General features: G+C 46.0%; 1 protein-coding gene across 2 annotated transcripts in view; it reads right to left on the bottom strand.

Annotated features, from left to right (window-relative positions):
• SZT2 (SZT2 subunit of KICSTOR complex) overlaps nucleotides 1–17,265 on the bottom strand; it is a 355,341-nt gene that overhangs the window by 136,831 nt on the left and 201,245 nt on the right. For both annotated transcript variants that reach the window (XM_082264795.1, XM_082264796.1), the window contains exons 38-42: nucleotides 13,852–14,070; nucleotides 12,079–12,292; nucleotides 10,405–10,479; nucleotides 4,171–4,309; nucleotides 3,945–4,044 (exon numbers count right to left, since the gene is read on the bottom strand). In XM_082264795.1, coding sequence (XP_082120921.1) covers nucleotides 3,945–4,044; nucleotides 4,171–4,309; nucleotides 10,405–10,479; nucleotides 12,079–12,292; nucleotides 13,852–14,070 — 747 coding nt within the window. The remainder of the gene's footprint in view (nucleotides 1–3,944; nucleotides 4,045–4,170; nucleotides 4,310–10,404; nucleotides 10,480–12,078; nucleotides 12,293–13,851; nucleotides 14,071–17,265) is intronic.

Genomic DNA, 17,265 nt, shown 5'->3' with positions numbered 1-17,265 from the left:
ATAGCCTCTGATCTGTCCCAGGTCGCACTTACCTTTTAGAAGAAATACTTACCTTGAAAATTTCTTCTCCAGAGCTGCCATCTCCGGTGTGGGCAGCTGAAGCCAGGGCGTCCTCTTCGTTTTCCTCTTCCGTGTCTTCTTCGTCTCAGAATGCCCTGCACCAACCCCGCTCGTCACTTTTGGGGGCAGGTGCGTCATCCCTGCACAGCTTCTAGGCATGCCCAGAAGCTGTTTAGCAGGGAATGACGCGCCTGCACCAGAACTGACGAGCGGGGCCGGTGCAGGCGCATTGATCCCTGGGAGCGAAGACGTTCAGCTCCCAGGAGTCATCGAAAACAGGAAGTGAAGGTGCGGTGCCGCGGCCGCAGAGGGAGGAAGTAGAAGGAAGGTAAGTATACTTTCTTCAAAAACAAGGTAAGTAAAAAAAAAAAAATCTGGACTATCCATTTATCTTTCAGATAAATGTCAGCAAGTGGATGGCCCAAAGTCATTTTTGAGGCCGGAACTCCGCTTTAAGAGAAAAGGATTTTACGGTAAGTCAAAAATCCAGTTTTCTCCATCGTTCATTGACAGACGCAGTTCTCTGATCCATATCAGTAGGGACGTCCCAAAGCAGTGCCAAAAAATGAGGGGTGGGAACAGCAAAAAAGAACAAGTCCCCAAGGCCAAACATAGCCAACCAGGCAACATAGGACTCATGAGAACAAAAGATGAGGCCCTTCTGAAACAAACAGTAAACACCCTCAAGGAAGGCCAAAAATCCCTTCAGACAGCAGCCAGCAAAACTTGCCAAAAGAGGCATCTGCAGATGCCAGCACATCCACCTTATAAAATTTGGTAAAGGTGTGAACAGACGACCAGGTAGCCGTTTTGCAACCTGAAGCACAGATGCCTGTATGGCGAAAAGCCCAGGAAGCACCAGGCGCCCGAGTAGAATGCGCCGAAACAGGGAAAGGTAGGACCTGACCCTGAATTCAATAAGCCTGCACCACCGACTGTCTGATCCATCTGGAAACAGTCGCAGCAGAAGCAGGTAGCCCTGTTCTTGGGCCATCCGTGAGTACAGAGAGCGAACCTGACTTACGAAAAGACTCAGTAGTCGCCAAGTACACCTTGAGTGCCCGAAAAAAACACTTTAATGCCAGGACCAAAGATCCCAGCAAGGAACTAGGTCCTTACTCCTGACTAGGCAGAATAAAACTGACATCCTATGCAGGAAGAGAGGGGGTGTACCCTCCGGGACTGCCCATAGGTGTAGCCAGAACTTCTTTTCTGCCTATGGCACTTTTCCACTGCAAGTACCGGCTCGGGTCCACTCGGCCCTGCTTGGCTCGGTTTGGTTTTCCACTGCATGGTACCGCATGGTACAGTGTTGGAACGGTTCGGTATGGTTTGCTTTTCCACTAATGGCGCTTTTCCACTACATGGAACCGAACGGTTCGGCTCGCTTCTGTGCTTTTCCACTGCTGGTACCGCATGGTACGGTGTTGGAACGGTTCGGTACGGTTTGCTTTTCCACTGCATGGAACCGAACGGTTCGGCTTGCTTCTGTGCTTTTCCACTGCTGGTACCGCATGGTATGGTGTAGGAGCAGTTCGGTACGGTGGCGCTTTTCCACTGCATGGAACCGAACGGTACGGCTCTCAAAAACAGTACCACCTCGATTGTGGTTCCAAGAGGTACAATACCCGGTACCATATCCCACAATCCTTTGCATGCAGTCACTACTAGCCACTGATTGGTCAGAGAATCCCACCCACCCCGTTGTTATCCCACCCACTTAACTTTAGTACTACTTTAGTGGAAAAGCAAACCATACCGTACCGTACTCAAACCGTTCCAACACCGTACCTTGTGGTACCAGCAGTGGAAAAGCAAACCGGGCCAAGCAGGGCCGAGTAGAGCCGAGCCGGTACTTGCAGTGGAAAAGTGCCATAACTGACAAACAGTCAAGGCTGCATGCAAAGGCTTGTGGGATATGGTACCGGTACGGCCCTCTTGGAACCACAACCGAGGTGGTACTGTTTAAGCGAGCCGTACCGTTCGGTTCTATGTAGTGGAAAAGCGCAGCCGTACCGTACCGAACCGTTCCAACACCGTACCATGTGGTACTATGCAGTGGAAAAGCGCAAAAGCGAGCCGAACCGTTTGGTTTCATGCAGTGGAAAAGCGCCACTAGTGTCCTACTCCTGTAGGGGGCAGTATAACCCTACTGATAAGGATCAGAGAACTGCGTCTGTCAGTGAACGATAGAGAAATATATTGAATATTTTTCCTCCATTTCTTTTATAGTGTGTAATAGGCTTTAAAGTGGATCCGACTTCCTTTTGGGAGTTTAGCTTTGCTTTTATTGTTTCTAATTAGTGTATATATAGGACAAGCTAAAGAAAGTCACAGTCATCAAACCACAGAGTTTGTATTAGAAAAGGCAAACAAAAATCAGATGGAGAGGGGGAATAAAAAGTAAAAGGAAAGGAAGAATTGTTTATTTCATGGCTGTCTGGAGTGCAGTAAAGATGTTGATTGAGTACAATGCTTAGCGATAGAGAAATATGACATTTAATAACCGCGATTACGCTACCGTTTCCATCAACATCCATGCCGCAAATCCTCTCCCCTAAAGGAATCACACAGCTGAAATACTGATGGAATTTATACGCAGAGGAAGGGTTCTTTTTCCAGGCAAAGCGGCCATTATAATGTTTATGTTTCCGTCTCGCCTTAAATTATTTATCATTGATGGTAAACAGGTTTTTTTTTGCTGGGGCTTTGTGCATCCGTAATAAGCCGCCAGCGTGCGAGATTTCCTCTGATATATGGGAGAAGCGGCGCTATCTCGTTTTCCGCTTATGGCGGTTTAATGCCCAGTACAAAAGTTTAAGTGTAACAATTTGCAGGAGCATATTTGTATTTTAATGCTGTCTGGTGACGGATGACAGCACAGCCAGAATTTAAGGAAATGTTGTCTCTCCTAAGTAGGGGGGACCGCAAAACTGACAGGGAAAACAAATCAGAGGAAGCAGCCCGGTTCTCATATAAGGGCTCTAAAAGCCCAATTCCGGGCCCCCCCGCTATACCCACCCCCAAGCTGATCACTGACTTTAACCCCTTCAGCTCCAGAAGGTTTTACCCCCTAATGCCCAGGCCATTTTTTTGCGATTTGGAAAATCCAAGGAAGCAGCACGGTTCTGATATAAGGGCTCTAAAAGCCCAACTCCGGCCCCCCCCCCCCCGCTATACCCACCCCCAAGCTGATCACTGACTTTAACCCCTTCAGCTCCAGAAGGTTTTACCCCCTAATGCCCAGGCCATTTTTTTGCGATTTGGAAAATCCAAGGAAGCAGCACGGTTCTGATAGAAGGGCTCTAAAAGCCCAACCCCGCCCCCCCCCCCCCCATCTTGTTCATAATCCGGGGACTGCTTATATCCCTAAAACTTTCTAAAAAATAGCAGTACATTGCCTATGCTTTCAGCCTACATCTGCAGTGGGAGATCACCTGACTGCTAGTCTCTGTGAGATTTGGTGATGTCCCTACTGTGCTGCTCACTGTTCTCTTTGCTGGAGGGGAAGCTGTACCTGAAGACCCGTAGTGCAAGGATCTCCCTACTACTTCTTCACCCATTCTGTGAATCTGTGCTTCCTTCTCCTCTCCTGCTGTTTCTTGCTAATGATCCCACCACTGATCAGATCACCAGTTATCAAGTCTTGCCTCTACCAAGATGACTGCCCCCACAACTACTTAAACATGAAAGTAAATGCGTTTATGTTTCTTAATTCCCTGCTACATGGTGATCCAACGTTACAAAAACCCGATGAACTCTACAAAGACATAACCCCCCCCCCGTCCCCCATGACATCAGCCCCCTGACATAAGCTGGTCCCGTTTTGCCATCTCGGTTAGTTCTGTAAATTAAACAAATGATGTTAATAATTGATATGTTACCTGGTTCACCACACGGCAGATTTCCCCCACTTTCCTGACCACCAGCTGGTGCAGTCTCTGACTCTCTGCAAGCTCCTCCACCTCCTGGGTTGCTCCGACACTGTGAGGAACAAAATACAGACTTGAGTTAGCAGACTAAAGATAACACTGGATTCACCCTGCAACTGTCTCTGCAAAATTCCAACCCCCCCCCCCCGTGAAAGTGTAAGAGAATTGATAAATGTACCTGGCATGGGTACACACTTCTACCCGGTCCTGGTGAATCTTTACAATGAGCCAAAATTTCGGCATCACCGGACAGCGGGAATCCTGCTCGCTGATCAGGGCGTCCTCGCACTCAGAGTCGCTGCTGCCTGCGTCATACCCTACATGGTACAAAATACCAGCATCAGCTTAACTTGTTATAATGTAGCAAATAAGAAACTGGGAAGAGAAAAGAATACTAACCCAAACCAAAAACCGTAATCAAGACATAAATGCTCACATGCACAAGATGACGAAACCACAAAAACATTCCACGTAATAAAACAAAAGGAATTGGATGACCGACACTGGTTCACCTATTGCCCATATACACTGCCACATCCCTAGTAAATTTAGTCAAAGAAAAGAGTGGTGTTCAATGGCCGAGTGTGGCCAGCCAGAGAACCACCAAATGGTGACTTTATAGGCAGTGTAATTGGGGCAGAGACGGACAGACAAAAAGGATCAGTTAAAATATAATTTTATTCATGGAACAGCATAAAAATGGAGAGACATATATACAAAATATATCAAAGTGCAATTGATTGGACATAAAATTGATACATGTACTGTGATGCTTGAGATCAGAGAATACAGAGGGTCACGGAGGTCCTACATGTTTCGCCATTTCGATGGCTTCATCAGGGACCGGACGTATTAAAGTGGAGTTCCACCCATTTTTGGAACTTTAGATCTATGTAATCCCCTTTAAAATGGCTTTTACCAATGGAAACTTTTTTTTTTTTTTTTTTTGCTAGTTAATACCTTAATTTCGGCTTTATTCCTCCTCTCCTCACTTCCTGGTCCGATTGGCGATGACGTCATTCGGCGATCCGCAGTGTCTGCTGGGATGTATTCTATTCCAGAAATCTCGCAGTAGCTGTATCTGTACTGAGCCGTGCCTGCCCCGCCTCCGCCCCGCCTCCGCCTCGCCTCCTCTAATTGAGTTGCATTGTATGAATGTATTAAGGCTGTTCTCTGCCCCGCCTCCGCCCCGCCTCCTCTCATTGAGTTGCATTGTATGAATGTATTAAGGCTGTTCTCTGCCCCGCCTCTGCCCCGATTGATTTGTAAGAGGAGGCGGGGCGGAGGCGGGGCAGAGAACGGCCTTAATACATTCATACAATGCAACTCAATGAGAGGAGGCGGGGCGGAGGCGGGGCGGAGGCGGGGCAGGCACGGCTCAGTACAGATACAGCTACTCCGAGATTTCTGGAATTGAATACATCTCAGCAGACACTGCGGATCGCCGAATGACGTCATCGCCGATCGGACCAGGAAGTGAGGAGAGGAGCAATAATGCCGAAATTAAGGTACTTACTAGCAAAAAAAAAAAAAAAAAGTTTCCATTGGTAAAAGCCGTTTTAAAGGAGATTACATACAGCTATGTATTCCAACCTATTAAAAATGGGTGGAACTCCGCTTTAATGACCTTCTCAAGTAATTCAACAGTTAGGTATCAAAGAACATAATACATTGGACAGTAACTTGGGCATTGTCATGCACGCGCAGTAATGGTGGACCACCCCCAAGTCCGGGTGGACAAGGGGTTCAAACGTCCTCCAGGGCTGGCCGATACTGGACCGGGCCTAGACACACGGCTGGCTGGTTCACCAAGGTTGGCACCAGTAAGAAGAGGGATATCAGCCTTGAGAGTATAAGTGTCGTCTGGGTCCGGAACGCTGCAGCGTCAGGTAGTCGTGTCCTGTCTATCTCTACCCCAATTACACTGCCTATAAAGTCCCACACCATTTGGTGGTTCTCTGGCTGGCCACACTCGGCCATTGAACACCACTCTTTTCTTTGACTAAATTCCACGTAATAAAGTTATTCTGCACTACTATAAATAAAGCCAAGAGAAACCATATACAACCCCAATTCCAAAAAACTGGGACATTTTGTAGAATCTACATTAAAAACAGAATGGAATGATTTGCAAATCTCATAAACCCATATTGTATTCACAAGAGAAAACAAAAATGATCAAATGTTTAAACTGAGAAAATGGACCATTTTAAGAAAAAAAAGGTCCTTTTAAATTTGGTGGCAGCAACAGGGCTCAAAAAAGGTCAGGATAGGGCCATGTTAGCACAGTGTAGCATCCCCTCTTATTGTAGCATTCCCCTCTACTTTTACCAACACTCTATAAACATCTGGGATCGAAGTTGAGGTAAAAGCCTATGCGCTACTAATCAGGTATAAGATAATGGGAAAAATAATTATTGATAAAATTCAATAGAGACCATAGGACAAAGTCCTATAGGAAACGGGCAGCCAATTATGCACTATGTACTGTACTATCACAGGTACTAGCAATAATCAAGGTATAGGGGATGAATAGGCGCTAGTTTCAGTAAGGTGAAAAATGGAACTAAAAACTACGCTGTATAAATAAATCATAAATGATGGTGTGAAAAAAACGCATCAAATCCCAATGAACACGTGACTTTCTCAAGGGTCAAAGGTGAGAAAGTCACGTGTTCAGTGACGCAACACATCGGGAGGAGCCGGGTGACGTCACTTCCGGTTTAAGGCCGAGACCGGAAGTCCTTCGTTTTGATACCGCAATTTGCGGCTGCTTACTGTAATCTACTTATATGTAAGTTTTTACTTGTTTTCTTCAATAAATGACTGTACATACTTCACTATGAATACTCATTTGTTTCTTTGAGCGAGTGAGCACTGTGATTATCCAGAGGAGCACTGTTATACGGATATACCTACATGAGCAGTGGATACTGAGAAAGCCCCAATTAGAAGCCCCCATCTGAGAAGGAGGAATTCACCACCCCCAGCCTGAGTGGTTACTACCACAAAAACGCCAATATGGGTGTGATTGGTGTGACCTTGATCTGGGATCGAAGACCAGTTGCTGGAGTTTTGGGAGAGGAATGTTGTTCCATTCCTGCTTGATATAGGATTCTAACTGCTCAACAGTCCTGGGTCTTTTTTGTAGAATTTCTAATTTCAGGATGCGCCAAATATTTCAAACTGGTGAAAGGTCTGGACTGCAGGTAGGCCAGTTAAACTCCCGGACTCTTCTACTAAAAAGCCATGCTGTTGTCAAAGATGCAGTATACAGTTTAGCATTGTCATGCTGAAATATGGAAGGCCTTCCCTGAAAAAGACGTTCTCTGGATGGGATTATATGCTGCTCTAAAACCTAAATATTTCTTTCAGCATTGATGGTGCCTTTCTAGATGTGTAAGCTGCACATTCCATCCGCATCCCCCCCTTCATACCATCAAAGATGCCAGCTTTTGAACAGAGCGCTGATAAAAAAAAAAAAAACAGGAAGGCCCCTCTCCTCTTTATTCCAGACAACGCGGCATCCATGGTTGCCAAAAAGAATGTCAAATTTTGATTCACCTGACTACAGAACAGTTTTTTCACTTTGCAACAGACCATTTATAATAAACTTTGGCCCAGAGAAGACGGTGATGTTCCTGGATCATGTTCAGATATGGCTTCTTCTTCACATGATGGAGCTTTATCTAGAATGCTTGGATGGCACAGCGAACTGTGTTCACAGTGATTTCTGGAAGTATTCCTGAGCCCATGCAGTGATGTCCATCACAGAATCACCGTCATCCAATATTGTGTTTTGGCCTTGTCCCTTCACACAGAGATTTCTCCAGATACTCTGAATCTTTTTGATGATATTATATGGTTTACTGTAGAGGATATACTTAAAGTCTTTTTAATTCTATGTTGAAGAACATTAAATTGTTTGACAACTTTTTAGATGCAACTTTTCACAGATTGGTGAACCTCTGCCCATCTTTACTTCTGGGATACTCTAAGATGCTCTTTTTATACCCAATCATATTACTAACCTGTTGCCAATTAACCTAATTCATTGCAAAATGTTCTTCCAGTCCTTGTTAGTACCACTTAATTTGACAGCTTTTTGTTGCCTTGTCCCACCTTTTTTTGAGACATTTTGCTTCTTATTTTTTTTTTTCTCTTAAAATGGTAAATTTTTTTTAGTTTAAACATTTGATGTTTTCTTATTTTCTATTGTGAAAAAAATTTGGCTTTATGAGATTTGCATATCATTGCATTGCGTTTTACATGGAGATTTTACACAGCAACTCAACTTTTTTTGGAATGGGGGTTGTGCAATATAGAACTGGGGTCCCAAACTCCCTGTTGATGACCGGGCCGCACAGCAGGAGGTGATCAACCATCGTGGATTGCGCAAGATCTATCACAGACCGCAGGCGCTGCTCACCTTCTGCTGTGTTGCCATGCCTGTGTGTCCTCTCCAGGTTTCTCCGCCGACCCGGCCAGCGATGTCATTCAATCAGCAGGGCGGGGGGCTGGGAGGAGCTGCAGATCAGAATAGAGAACTCCTCCTGCTCCTTGCCCTGCTGATTGGATGACATCATCAGCTGGGTGGGGGAGCTGGGAGAGGACACAAAGGCTGATCACAGCCTGGAGTCCTGTGCAGGAGATGCAGAGCCTGGAATGGGAAAGTGTGCTGTGTAATGTCAGAGAGGTAAGGAGGGGAGGCAGACTGCAGGGGTACTGTGATTGAGGAGGCTGTGATTGCTAGGGGCACTGTAATAATATAAAAGGGAATGCACTGTAACCATTACAGTGCCCCTTTACTGTACAGTCCCCTTTACATCTTTACATTACAGTGCCCCCTTTACAAAGCAGTCTGCTTAAAGCGGAGTTCCACCCAAAAGTGGAACTTCTGCTGACTTGATTCCTCCCCCACTCTGGTGACACATTTGGCACTTTTCCGGGGGGGGGGGTACCTTGGAAGTTCGGCCCCCCTCCTCCTTCCTCCGCCGCTGGGCCAATTGGAAAGCGGAGCGTGCTTCGCGCATGCGCACTAGGATACCGGCTGTGAAGCCGAAAGGCTTCACTGCCAGTTTCCCTTATGACAAATGGCGGCGGCAGCACCTGACAGCTGATCCTGAAATCAGCTAGATTGCCGACACTGCTGACTCCCTGGACAGCTGTCTATATATTAAAAGTCAGCAGCTACAGTATTTATAGCTGCTGACTTTTCAGTTTTTTTTTACCCAGGCGGAACTCCTCTTTAATATGATAGTGCAGCCCCCTTTACATCACAGCCCCTCTTTAGGGGTCTACAGAGGAAGTCGATGCCGAGTGCGCTGACGTAACACGTATAGGGGCGGAGCCTGCATGTCGGACGTCACATCCATTCCCGAGCCCCCACGTAATTGTATCACACGCACGAACTGCTGAGTGCTTTTAAATGTAAGTGCAGTTCGTTAAATAAATTTCTTCTACTATTAAGCAGAGAGCACTAGATTTTGTTCTGTTTACCCCCTTATGTATACCTAACCGTATGAGAGTGAATCTTGGAACCTGAAAAAAACTCCCCTGTGAGAATTACCATCCATATCTACACACCCCAGTGGGGAAACGGCTGTGTAAGACCCGGGTGATTCTTGGGTCAAAGAGTGAGGTGAGAGGCCACTCTAGATGGTGAAAGGGACCTTGACACGATCACGGAGGTGTTATATCACAAGTTGGTTTATGGGATTTATCTAATGGACTATTTTTGTCACCTTCATCTGCACATTATATAATTTGCACTATTCAAGGACTTTTGTTAATATTTTTGATGATTTATAGATTTTTTTTATTTATATATTGTGATTTTTATGATTTATGTGTATATATATCACTTTATCTGGCGCAGCACCAGGGGAGGACTGGGCCAGGGGGCAGGGGGGCAATTGCCCCCTGGGTCCCTCTGATGTCCTGTAAAAAGGCTGCCACAGACATGCTTAAAGGATTCCTGGTGAAGAGAAGTAAAAAGTCCCTGCCGCTGACCTACTAAGTGCAGGATGAAGACAAGGAGGAGGACGGTAAGAGGAAGAGTGGGAGGGGGGCCGAGTCGCTGCACCATGGGCCTCTGGTTTGTACTTGCCCCCTGGGCCAAAAGTTGCCAGTTTGCCCCTGCGCAGCACTGTATGATTAATATTGTGGTGTGAAGGGGCTGAGGAAAGACTCCGTAAATGTCCTATCCCCCAACCCGTCTACCACAACCCCACCCCCAAACACCGAAGTTCTGCAGAAGCACAAGAAATAGAATAACTTCTGTTTTAACAAGGCTTTACTGTGCTATGCACTGATAGGATTTTTGATTCCATTAGCCTCTATTATATGGCCTATACTACTAAAATGTATATTACCACATAAGACACACACTCAGACTGTAAACCTGGCTCACCTAAGTGGTCAGAGTCCATGCTGCCATGACTTGACACCAAGCTCTGCACACGACTGGGACGCTGCCGGGATCCTGCTAGGATAAAAAGAAGAAACCAAGCTATATAGTTATAGACACAAAGTAGCAAAGCCGAAAATCTAACTGTAAGCCAACGTGTTCGAAATGAACACAGCAGAATCTGCAAATCATTTTAAGAAATATTGCAACCATGTGATTTAAAGTGATATTAAGCCCCAAAATGTCACATATTGCAGCTTAGCAATCATTAGATGTGGCAGCTGCATTCGTTTCCTTTTTTAGGCCTTTTTCCCCCTCTGTTTTCACCTGGCGATCTGGCCAGTAACACACCTCCAGTATTACAGTGCCTCCACTCTGGATGATGGAGCAACAGAGACAACTTTAGACAGCAGTACTGCCAGTCTGGGGGAGGGGAATATATAGATGTACTAGCAGATTTAGATACACTAACAGAATGAAGCCAACTCCAGCTAACACTGCAGTTACACAAAAAGTTACAGCAAATATTTTTTTTCTTTAGGGATAAAGGTTTTACATGAATAAATAAAGCGGATCATTGTAAGCACCACTGTCAGTGGGAAATGGTTTGTCTCAACACTAATCGCTACATTTGCAGGAGAGTTTGTCCTGCTGAAAAAGAACAGACTTACTGGCTGGATAACCAGATGTAAATGGAAAGAAAGGCTAAAAGAAAACTAATACAGCCACCACTGCTAAGAATTGGTAAGCTGCAATATAATAAATGATTACTTCTGGGTTTAATAACGCTTCAGAGCCTCACTCCAGAAAGTGGAGTTCCACTGGCATTTGTGTTTATTAAAAGTCAGCAGCTACAAAAAGTGTAAAAAATGTAGCTGCTGACTTTTAATAAACACACTCTCACCTGTCCCATGGTCCAGCAATGAGGCCGGGGGGGGGGGGGGGGGGGGCTTGGGAGCCTCGGTTCTCTCCATCTTCTCCCCATCGGCATCTCTAGTGTGGGTACCTGGCTGTGGCAGCTTGCAGCTTCACATAGGGGTGCGCACTGAGCATGCGCGAGTCGCGCTGCGCGTATTGACTGACCAGGCAATCTTCAGAGACCTATGACGTGTCCCAGAAGATTGCAGGGAGGGAGGGGGAGAGGAGAACTTCCGCCCGAGCGGAAGTGAGAGCGGGTACCTGTCAAAACTAGGTACCTGCTCTCCCTCCAAAAAAATCACATGCCAAAAGGTGGCATATAAGGGGGTCGGGACCACTTAAAGCGGAAGTTTCACTTTTGAGTGGAATTCCGCTTTAATTGCTTCCCACCTGGGCCATCGTAAAATGATGGCTGGGCAAGAATCCCATTGTTCTGGGAAGACATCATATGATGTCCTCCCCAGAAAAGGTCACGCTCCGGCGTGATCTGTCACCCACTGTGTCCACTGGACAGATCACTGTACTGGCCCGATGCCGGTACCATGTGATCTGCTGTAAACAATCACAGCAGATCACATGACAATTGTAAACAATGAATGTCTTCCTTTAATGCCCTTCATTGTGTCTAATTGTGTTGCTTGCGGTGATTGTTCACATTGATCACATACACATATACATCACAACAGAATGACGGCCGGGTGGGAAGTGGTTAAGATGCTGACAAATTGAGTAAATTCCATAAGGAGAGAGTGGCTGTACCTGCACTGCTCATATTTGCAGAGTGTACAGACTCTGGCAGGCTGACTTCTGATGAGGTTTTTGGTGGCGTGTGACCTCTGTCACTCAGGACAACTTCAGTAGCAGATTTTCCTCCTTGTTCCAGTGTGGACATCCCCGACATGACTGAGGATACCTCACTATCCGATACCTCCAGGGCAGTCTGCGCCCATTCCCCAGGATCCTCTGGCCCTGCCTGTAATTATAAAAAGAAAATTGTTATAAACGTGACAGTAACTTACATGGAATAATTGTGCTCAAAGTTTAGGCAATTTAGGAAAGGGTTAAAACCCCTGTCAAAAACGGTCAGAAGTGCGAGACAAAAAAATGCGCTAAAATACTAAAAAATGTGCAAATTAACTGTCAAAAGCCTTCCGTGTTTACAAGGGACAGATTTTCTTACAGGGGCTTCAAGATGTAACACATCCCTCATGGTGGAGCATGGTGGGGACAGCTCTCCAGAAATTGAGGCCAGGAACGATCTCCCTGCAAGGCGAGGCAGAGCCTCCAAAACAGGGAGGTATAACAGAGCCAAATTGATGGGTAGTAGAGAGCCGCCTACACATGGCGGTACTAGAGCTGAAAACATAGGGAGTTACTAGAGCAAGGTCAGGTGAGGGAGGGTGGAGTGGTTGGTGTTGCACACTGTGCATAGCACCCCTAAAGCCTGTACTCTGGACATAGCGCACCTCTGAACCCTGCCCTCTGTGCATAGGGCACCCCTGGATTTGCACTCTGCACGTAGCTCACTCCTGAACTCTGCACGTAGCTCACTTCTGAACTCTGCACGTAGCTCACTTCTGAACTCTGCATCTGCACGTAGCTCACTCCTGAACTCTGCACTCTGTACGTAGCTCACTCCTGAACTCTGCACGTAGCTCACTCCTGAACTCTGCACTCTGTACGTAGCTCACTCCTGAACTCTGCACTCTGTACGTAGCTCACTCCTGAACTCTGCACTCTGTACGTAGCTCACTCCTGAACTCTGCACTCTGTACGTAGCTCACTCCTGAACTCTGCACGTAGCTCACTCCTGAACTCTGCACGTAGCTCACTCCTGAACTCTGCACGTAGCTCACTCCTGAACTCTGCACGTAGCTCACTCCTGAACTCTGCATGTAGCTCACTCCTGAACTCTGCATGTAGCTCACTCCTGAACTCTGCACGTAGCTCACTCCTGAACTCTGCACGTAGCTCACTCCTGAACTCTGCACGTAGCTCACTCCTGAACTCTGCACGTAGCTCACTCCTGAACTCTGCACGTAGCTCACTCCTGAACTCTGCACGTAGCTCACTCCTGAACTCTGCATGTAGCTCACTCCTGAACCCTGCACGTAGCTCACTCCTGAACTCTGCACGTAGCTCACTCCTGAACTCTGCACGTAGCTCACTCCTGAACTCTGCATGTAGATCACTCCTGAACTCTGCATGTAGATCACTCCTGAACTCTACACTCAGCGCAACGCCAGATACAACCTGCCCTTTGAGGGCAACTATACTGTTGATGCGGGCCCCGCAATGAAATTGCGTTTAACACCCCTGGGGTAGATGATGCTAGATGTCCTCCAGCCAGGAAATGAGGAGGGGCTCTATCTGACTTGCTGCAGTTTCTAATGCACATGGTGAGAAGCTTGCAGTGTGCCGGGAAATCAGAATAAGCAATATTAATACAGATGAGAAGCCTGTACAACTGTGCAAGAGTGAAGAGAAGGCTGGAGGTCAGAATTATTAGGGCTAATATTTGTCTATGATTACCTTATCTTCAGGACGTCCATTGGCTGGTAGCTCTTCATCGACACTCTCCGTAGCTGTGCTGACATCAGGCTCCTGCCAGGCTGAATGCCCTTGCACACCCAAATGTTGTGCACTAGTGTTCTCTGCCCGCTGGGCGTGATGTCGGCTTAAAGAGACATAATAATAGTCTTCTTCTTCCTCGTTCAGTTGGTAGCCGAGCAGGGACAGTCTGTGGAATTCCTGGAAGAGACAAGAGAAGAAAGACATCACACACAAAAGATGGTACTGAAGGTCACCCTACCTGAAAGTCAGTACATAATGAAGAAGAGCAGTTGAAGGTTTTCTAGAGGAGGTCTTCTTGTGTTTTAAATTTTCTGATCCTAAAAGTGAGGCCTACAACCAAAGCTATCGCTATATCCTATATAGCAGTGGTCCTCAACTCCGGTCCTCAGGGCCCACTAACAGGCCAGATTTGAAGTATTACCTCGGGGAGATGCAGACTAGAGTAATGCAATCACTGAGCAGCAAATGAGATCACCTGTGATGTATTTCAGTTATCTTGCAAACCTGGCCTGTCAGTGGGCCCTGAGGACCAGGGTTGGGGACCAGGGCTATATAGGACTACTCCTCGTCCCCGTTTTTACTTCTTCTGCTCAGACATTTCATTTACACAGCTGATATAATACAAGCTAACCTATAGCTTTATTGTAAATGTTTAAGACCTTATAATTTCACTTGAGGCAGGAGGCCGCATACATTATAATGATAGGAATTCCCAGAAGATGTATCGGGAGATTGACAACGTCATCAAAGGTCCTTGGTTACAATTTAATTTATTGGTTTATATTGTTCTCGGACTCTGAGGAATGTTTAAAGATTTTGCTCATAAATCCAAACAGAACCGATAAGGCCCCATTTACAGGGACAGACTGATCAGGTCGACCTGTCAGTTTTTCGGGCGGAACTGATCAGACAATCCATAACTCCACATGGAGTAGTGGGAGTCCATTAACACCCACCGACATCTGATTCTATCCGCTAAAAAACAAACCGTCCTATGGACCAGATCAAATGACAGTCAGGTGGAAATGGAAAGGCAAACTGTTTCCATCTGGCAGCCCACAGAGGATAGCGGGCTGTGTCTGTGTCCGCTCTGCAACCGCTTTGCTTCCTGGTTACAGCTGAGCACCGTCCGGGCCCCTCACCTACGCGTGGCGACACAGGGTCACGTGTTTATTGTGGAACACTCATGCACTATGCTGATTATCACCTGTTTGGACACAAATATTTATTCATCTCTTTACTTGATATACTGTACACATTCTTTGAAAATGATTGATTTTATTATTTATCACTGAACATTTACTTACTCATCTTATTTTAAGCACTGTATATTGCGCGGCACTATTTATTCCATTTATTTTCACACTTATGAGAGAGTGCTGTGCCCGCTGCAATACCTAGATTAGTGCTAGACCTGTTTTGCTTGCAGGATTAACAATATATTGACCCCCACATGACTCATTTCATCATCGGGCCATCAGAGAGACTATGGAGATTGAGATGCAAGTGATGTCTGATCCCTATAAAAGAAATAGGGAGTACAGATCTTCCAATACTTGTCTTCCTGTTCCTTCAAAGTCATGGCAGTGGCGTATTTAGGTTTTGTGCTGCCCTAGGCCTGACTAAACTTGTGCACCCCCAATTTAAATATGACCCACCCCTTCCTGTTTATGACCTGCCCTGTAGTTGTATTAAGTGTGGACGGTGGCCTGCGGTCTGTCCGAATGTCCTGACCGGCCGGCATTATCATACTGGTAGGTAGCAGTGTGACTGATTTATAGAGGTACCAGACTGATTTGCCTCCTGGACCCTGCCCTCCGGCCCAATTCACCACATAAGACTGGCACTATACAAAAAGTGTAGCGCAAGCCAGCGGGGATCCTTTTCGTGCCGGGAGGAGGCTGTTTTTTTTTTTTCCCATGCTTTTTGCTGCCTCCCCTGCAAAGTGCCGCCTTAGGCCTGGGCCTTGTTGGCCTAGGCCAAGATACAACACTGAGTCATGGTGAGATTTTCCATAACCTGAATTTCTTCAGTATTGTCTGCCAGTGAGTCACTGTAGGGGGACAGGTACTTTATTATAAAGCTGGAAAACAGGCCTTGGCTGCTGGGAGTAAATGTCTGAGTGAAGAATTCCTAAAATCTTTGTTAGATAAGGGAGTGTCGTTTAGTAGATATGCCATCAGGGTCTTAAAGTGATTGTAAAGTCTTTTTTTTTTTTTTCGTTAAAAATACCAAACATGTTATACTTACCTGTCCTGTGTAATGGTTTTGCACAGAGCAGCCCAAACCCTCCTCTTCTCGGGTCCCTCTCCGGTGCTCTTGGCTCCTCCCTCCTGTTGTCTACCCCAACAGCAAGCAGCTTGCTATGGGGCCACCCGAGCCCAGGCGCAGCTCCCGGTGTCTATTCAGACATTAAGTCGGAGGTTTAGGACCCACTCCTAAACCTTGTGGATGGCCTTCCCAGAAGAGTTAAAGCTGTTATAGCTGCAATGGGTGGGCCAACTCAATATTGAAAGCTACAGACTAAGATTGGGATGCCATTGAAGTTCATGAGTGTGTAATGGCAGGCGTCCCAATACTTTTGGTAGTATAGTGTATGTACAGTTATACTAAAGCACGTCAAAGCTGTGAAATTGTGTTCAGGCGTTAACATTTGTTTAAAAAAAAAACTAGCTAAAATTGGGCTTTAAAGTGCAGTTGATACTTTATGTTCAGGCAGCTGCCATAGTCAAGAAAGCCAAACTCCACTCAAATATTTTATTTCCATTTGGGATAGACTTGGGACAAACAAATGGCTTTTTCAACTTTTCAATACAGTCCTGAAAACCCACGGGGGAGATTTCACTTCACTTCCTGTCCCTTTGACAGCAGGCAACTCCCACGGCAAAAATGTAGTCTTAGCTTTGCCAATAAAACCACCCTACGCCATAAAAGTATTGGCGCTGACCTACAATACGTAAAGGAAACTGCAAAAGAAAGAACAGCAATGATTTTGTTTGGGCAATGACCGATCTCTGACCCCAAACCTACTTCTGAAACCAACTTTCACTTGTAAATCATGTTGTTTTCTCAATAGTGAGCCCATGACTGCGCAGGATTTTATTTATAGACAGACGGAGGGAAATGGACCGTATGCTGGAAACATAAAGTGGAAAATGAAGATATAACAAAAACACTTAACTTGAAACAATGACGTTCTCCTGCCAAACACGGTCCCAAGATTACACATTTCATTTAAAAACAAATCCCGGATTTTACAGCCCTAAAAAACTCCCCTGAGATCATTAAAGGCTGAGATCGGAGGGCCTAACTCAACCGCCGGAACTTCGCTTGACATTAGCCGCGAATGAGCCATAGAAGGATAATTGTTTC

This window comes from Pelophylax lessonae, assembly GCF_965119305.1.
Source record: "Pelophylax lessonae genome assembly, chromosome: 8".
Lineage (NCBI taxonomy): Eukaryota > Metazoa > Chordata > Amphibia > Anura > Ranidae > Pelophylax > Pelophylax lessonae.
The sequence above is the reverse complement of the archived record's forward strand: the minus strand, read 5'-3'. Positions and strand labels throughout refer to the sequence as shown.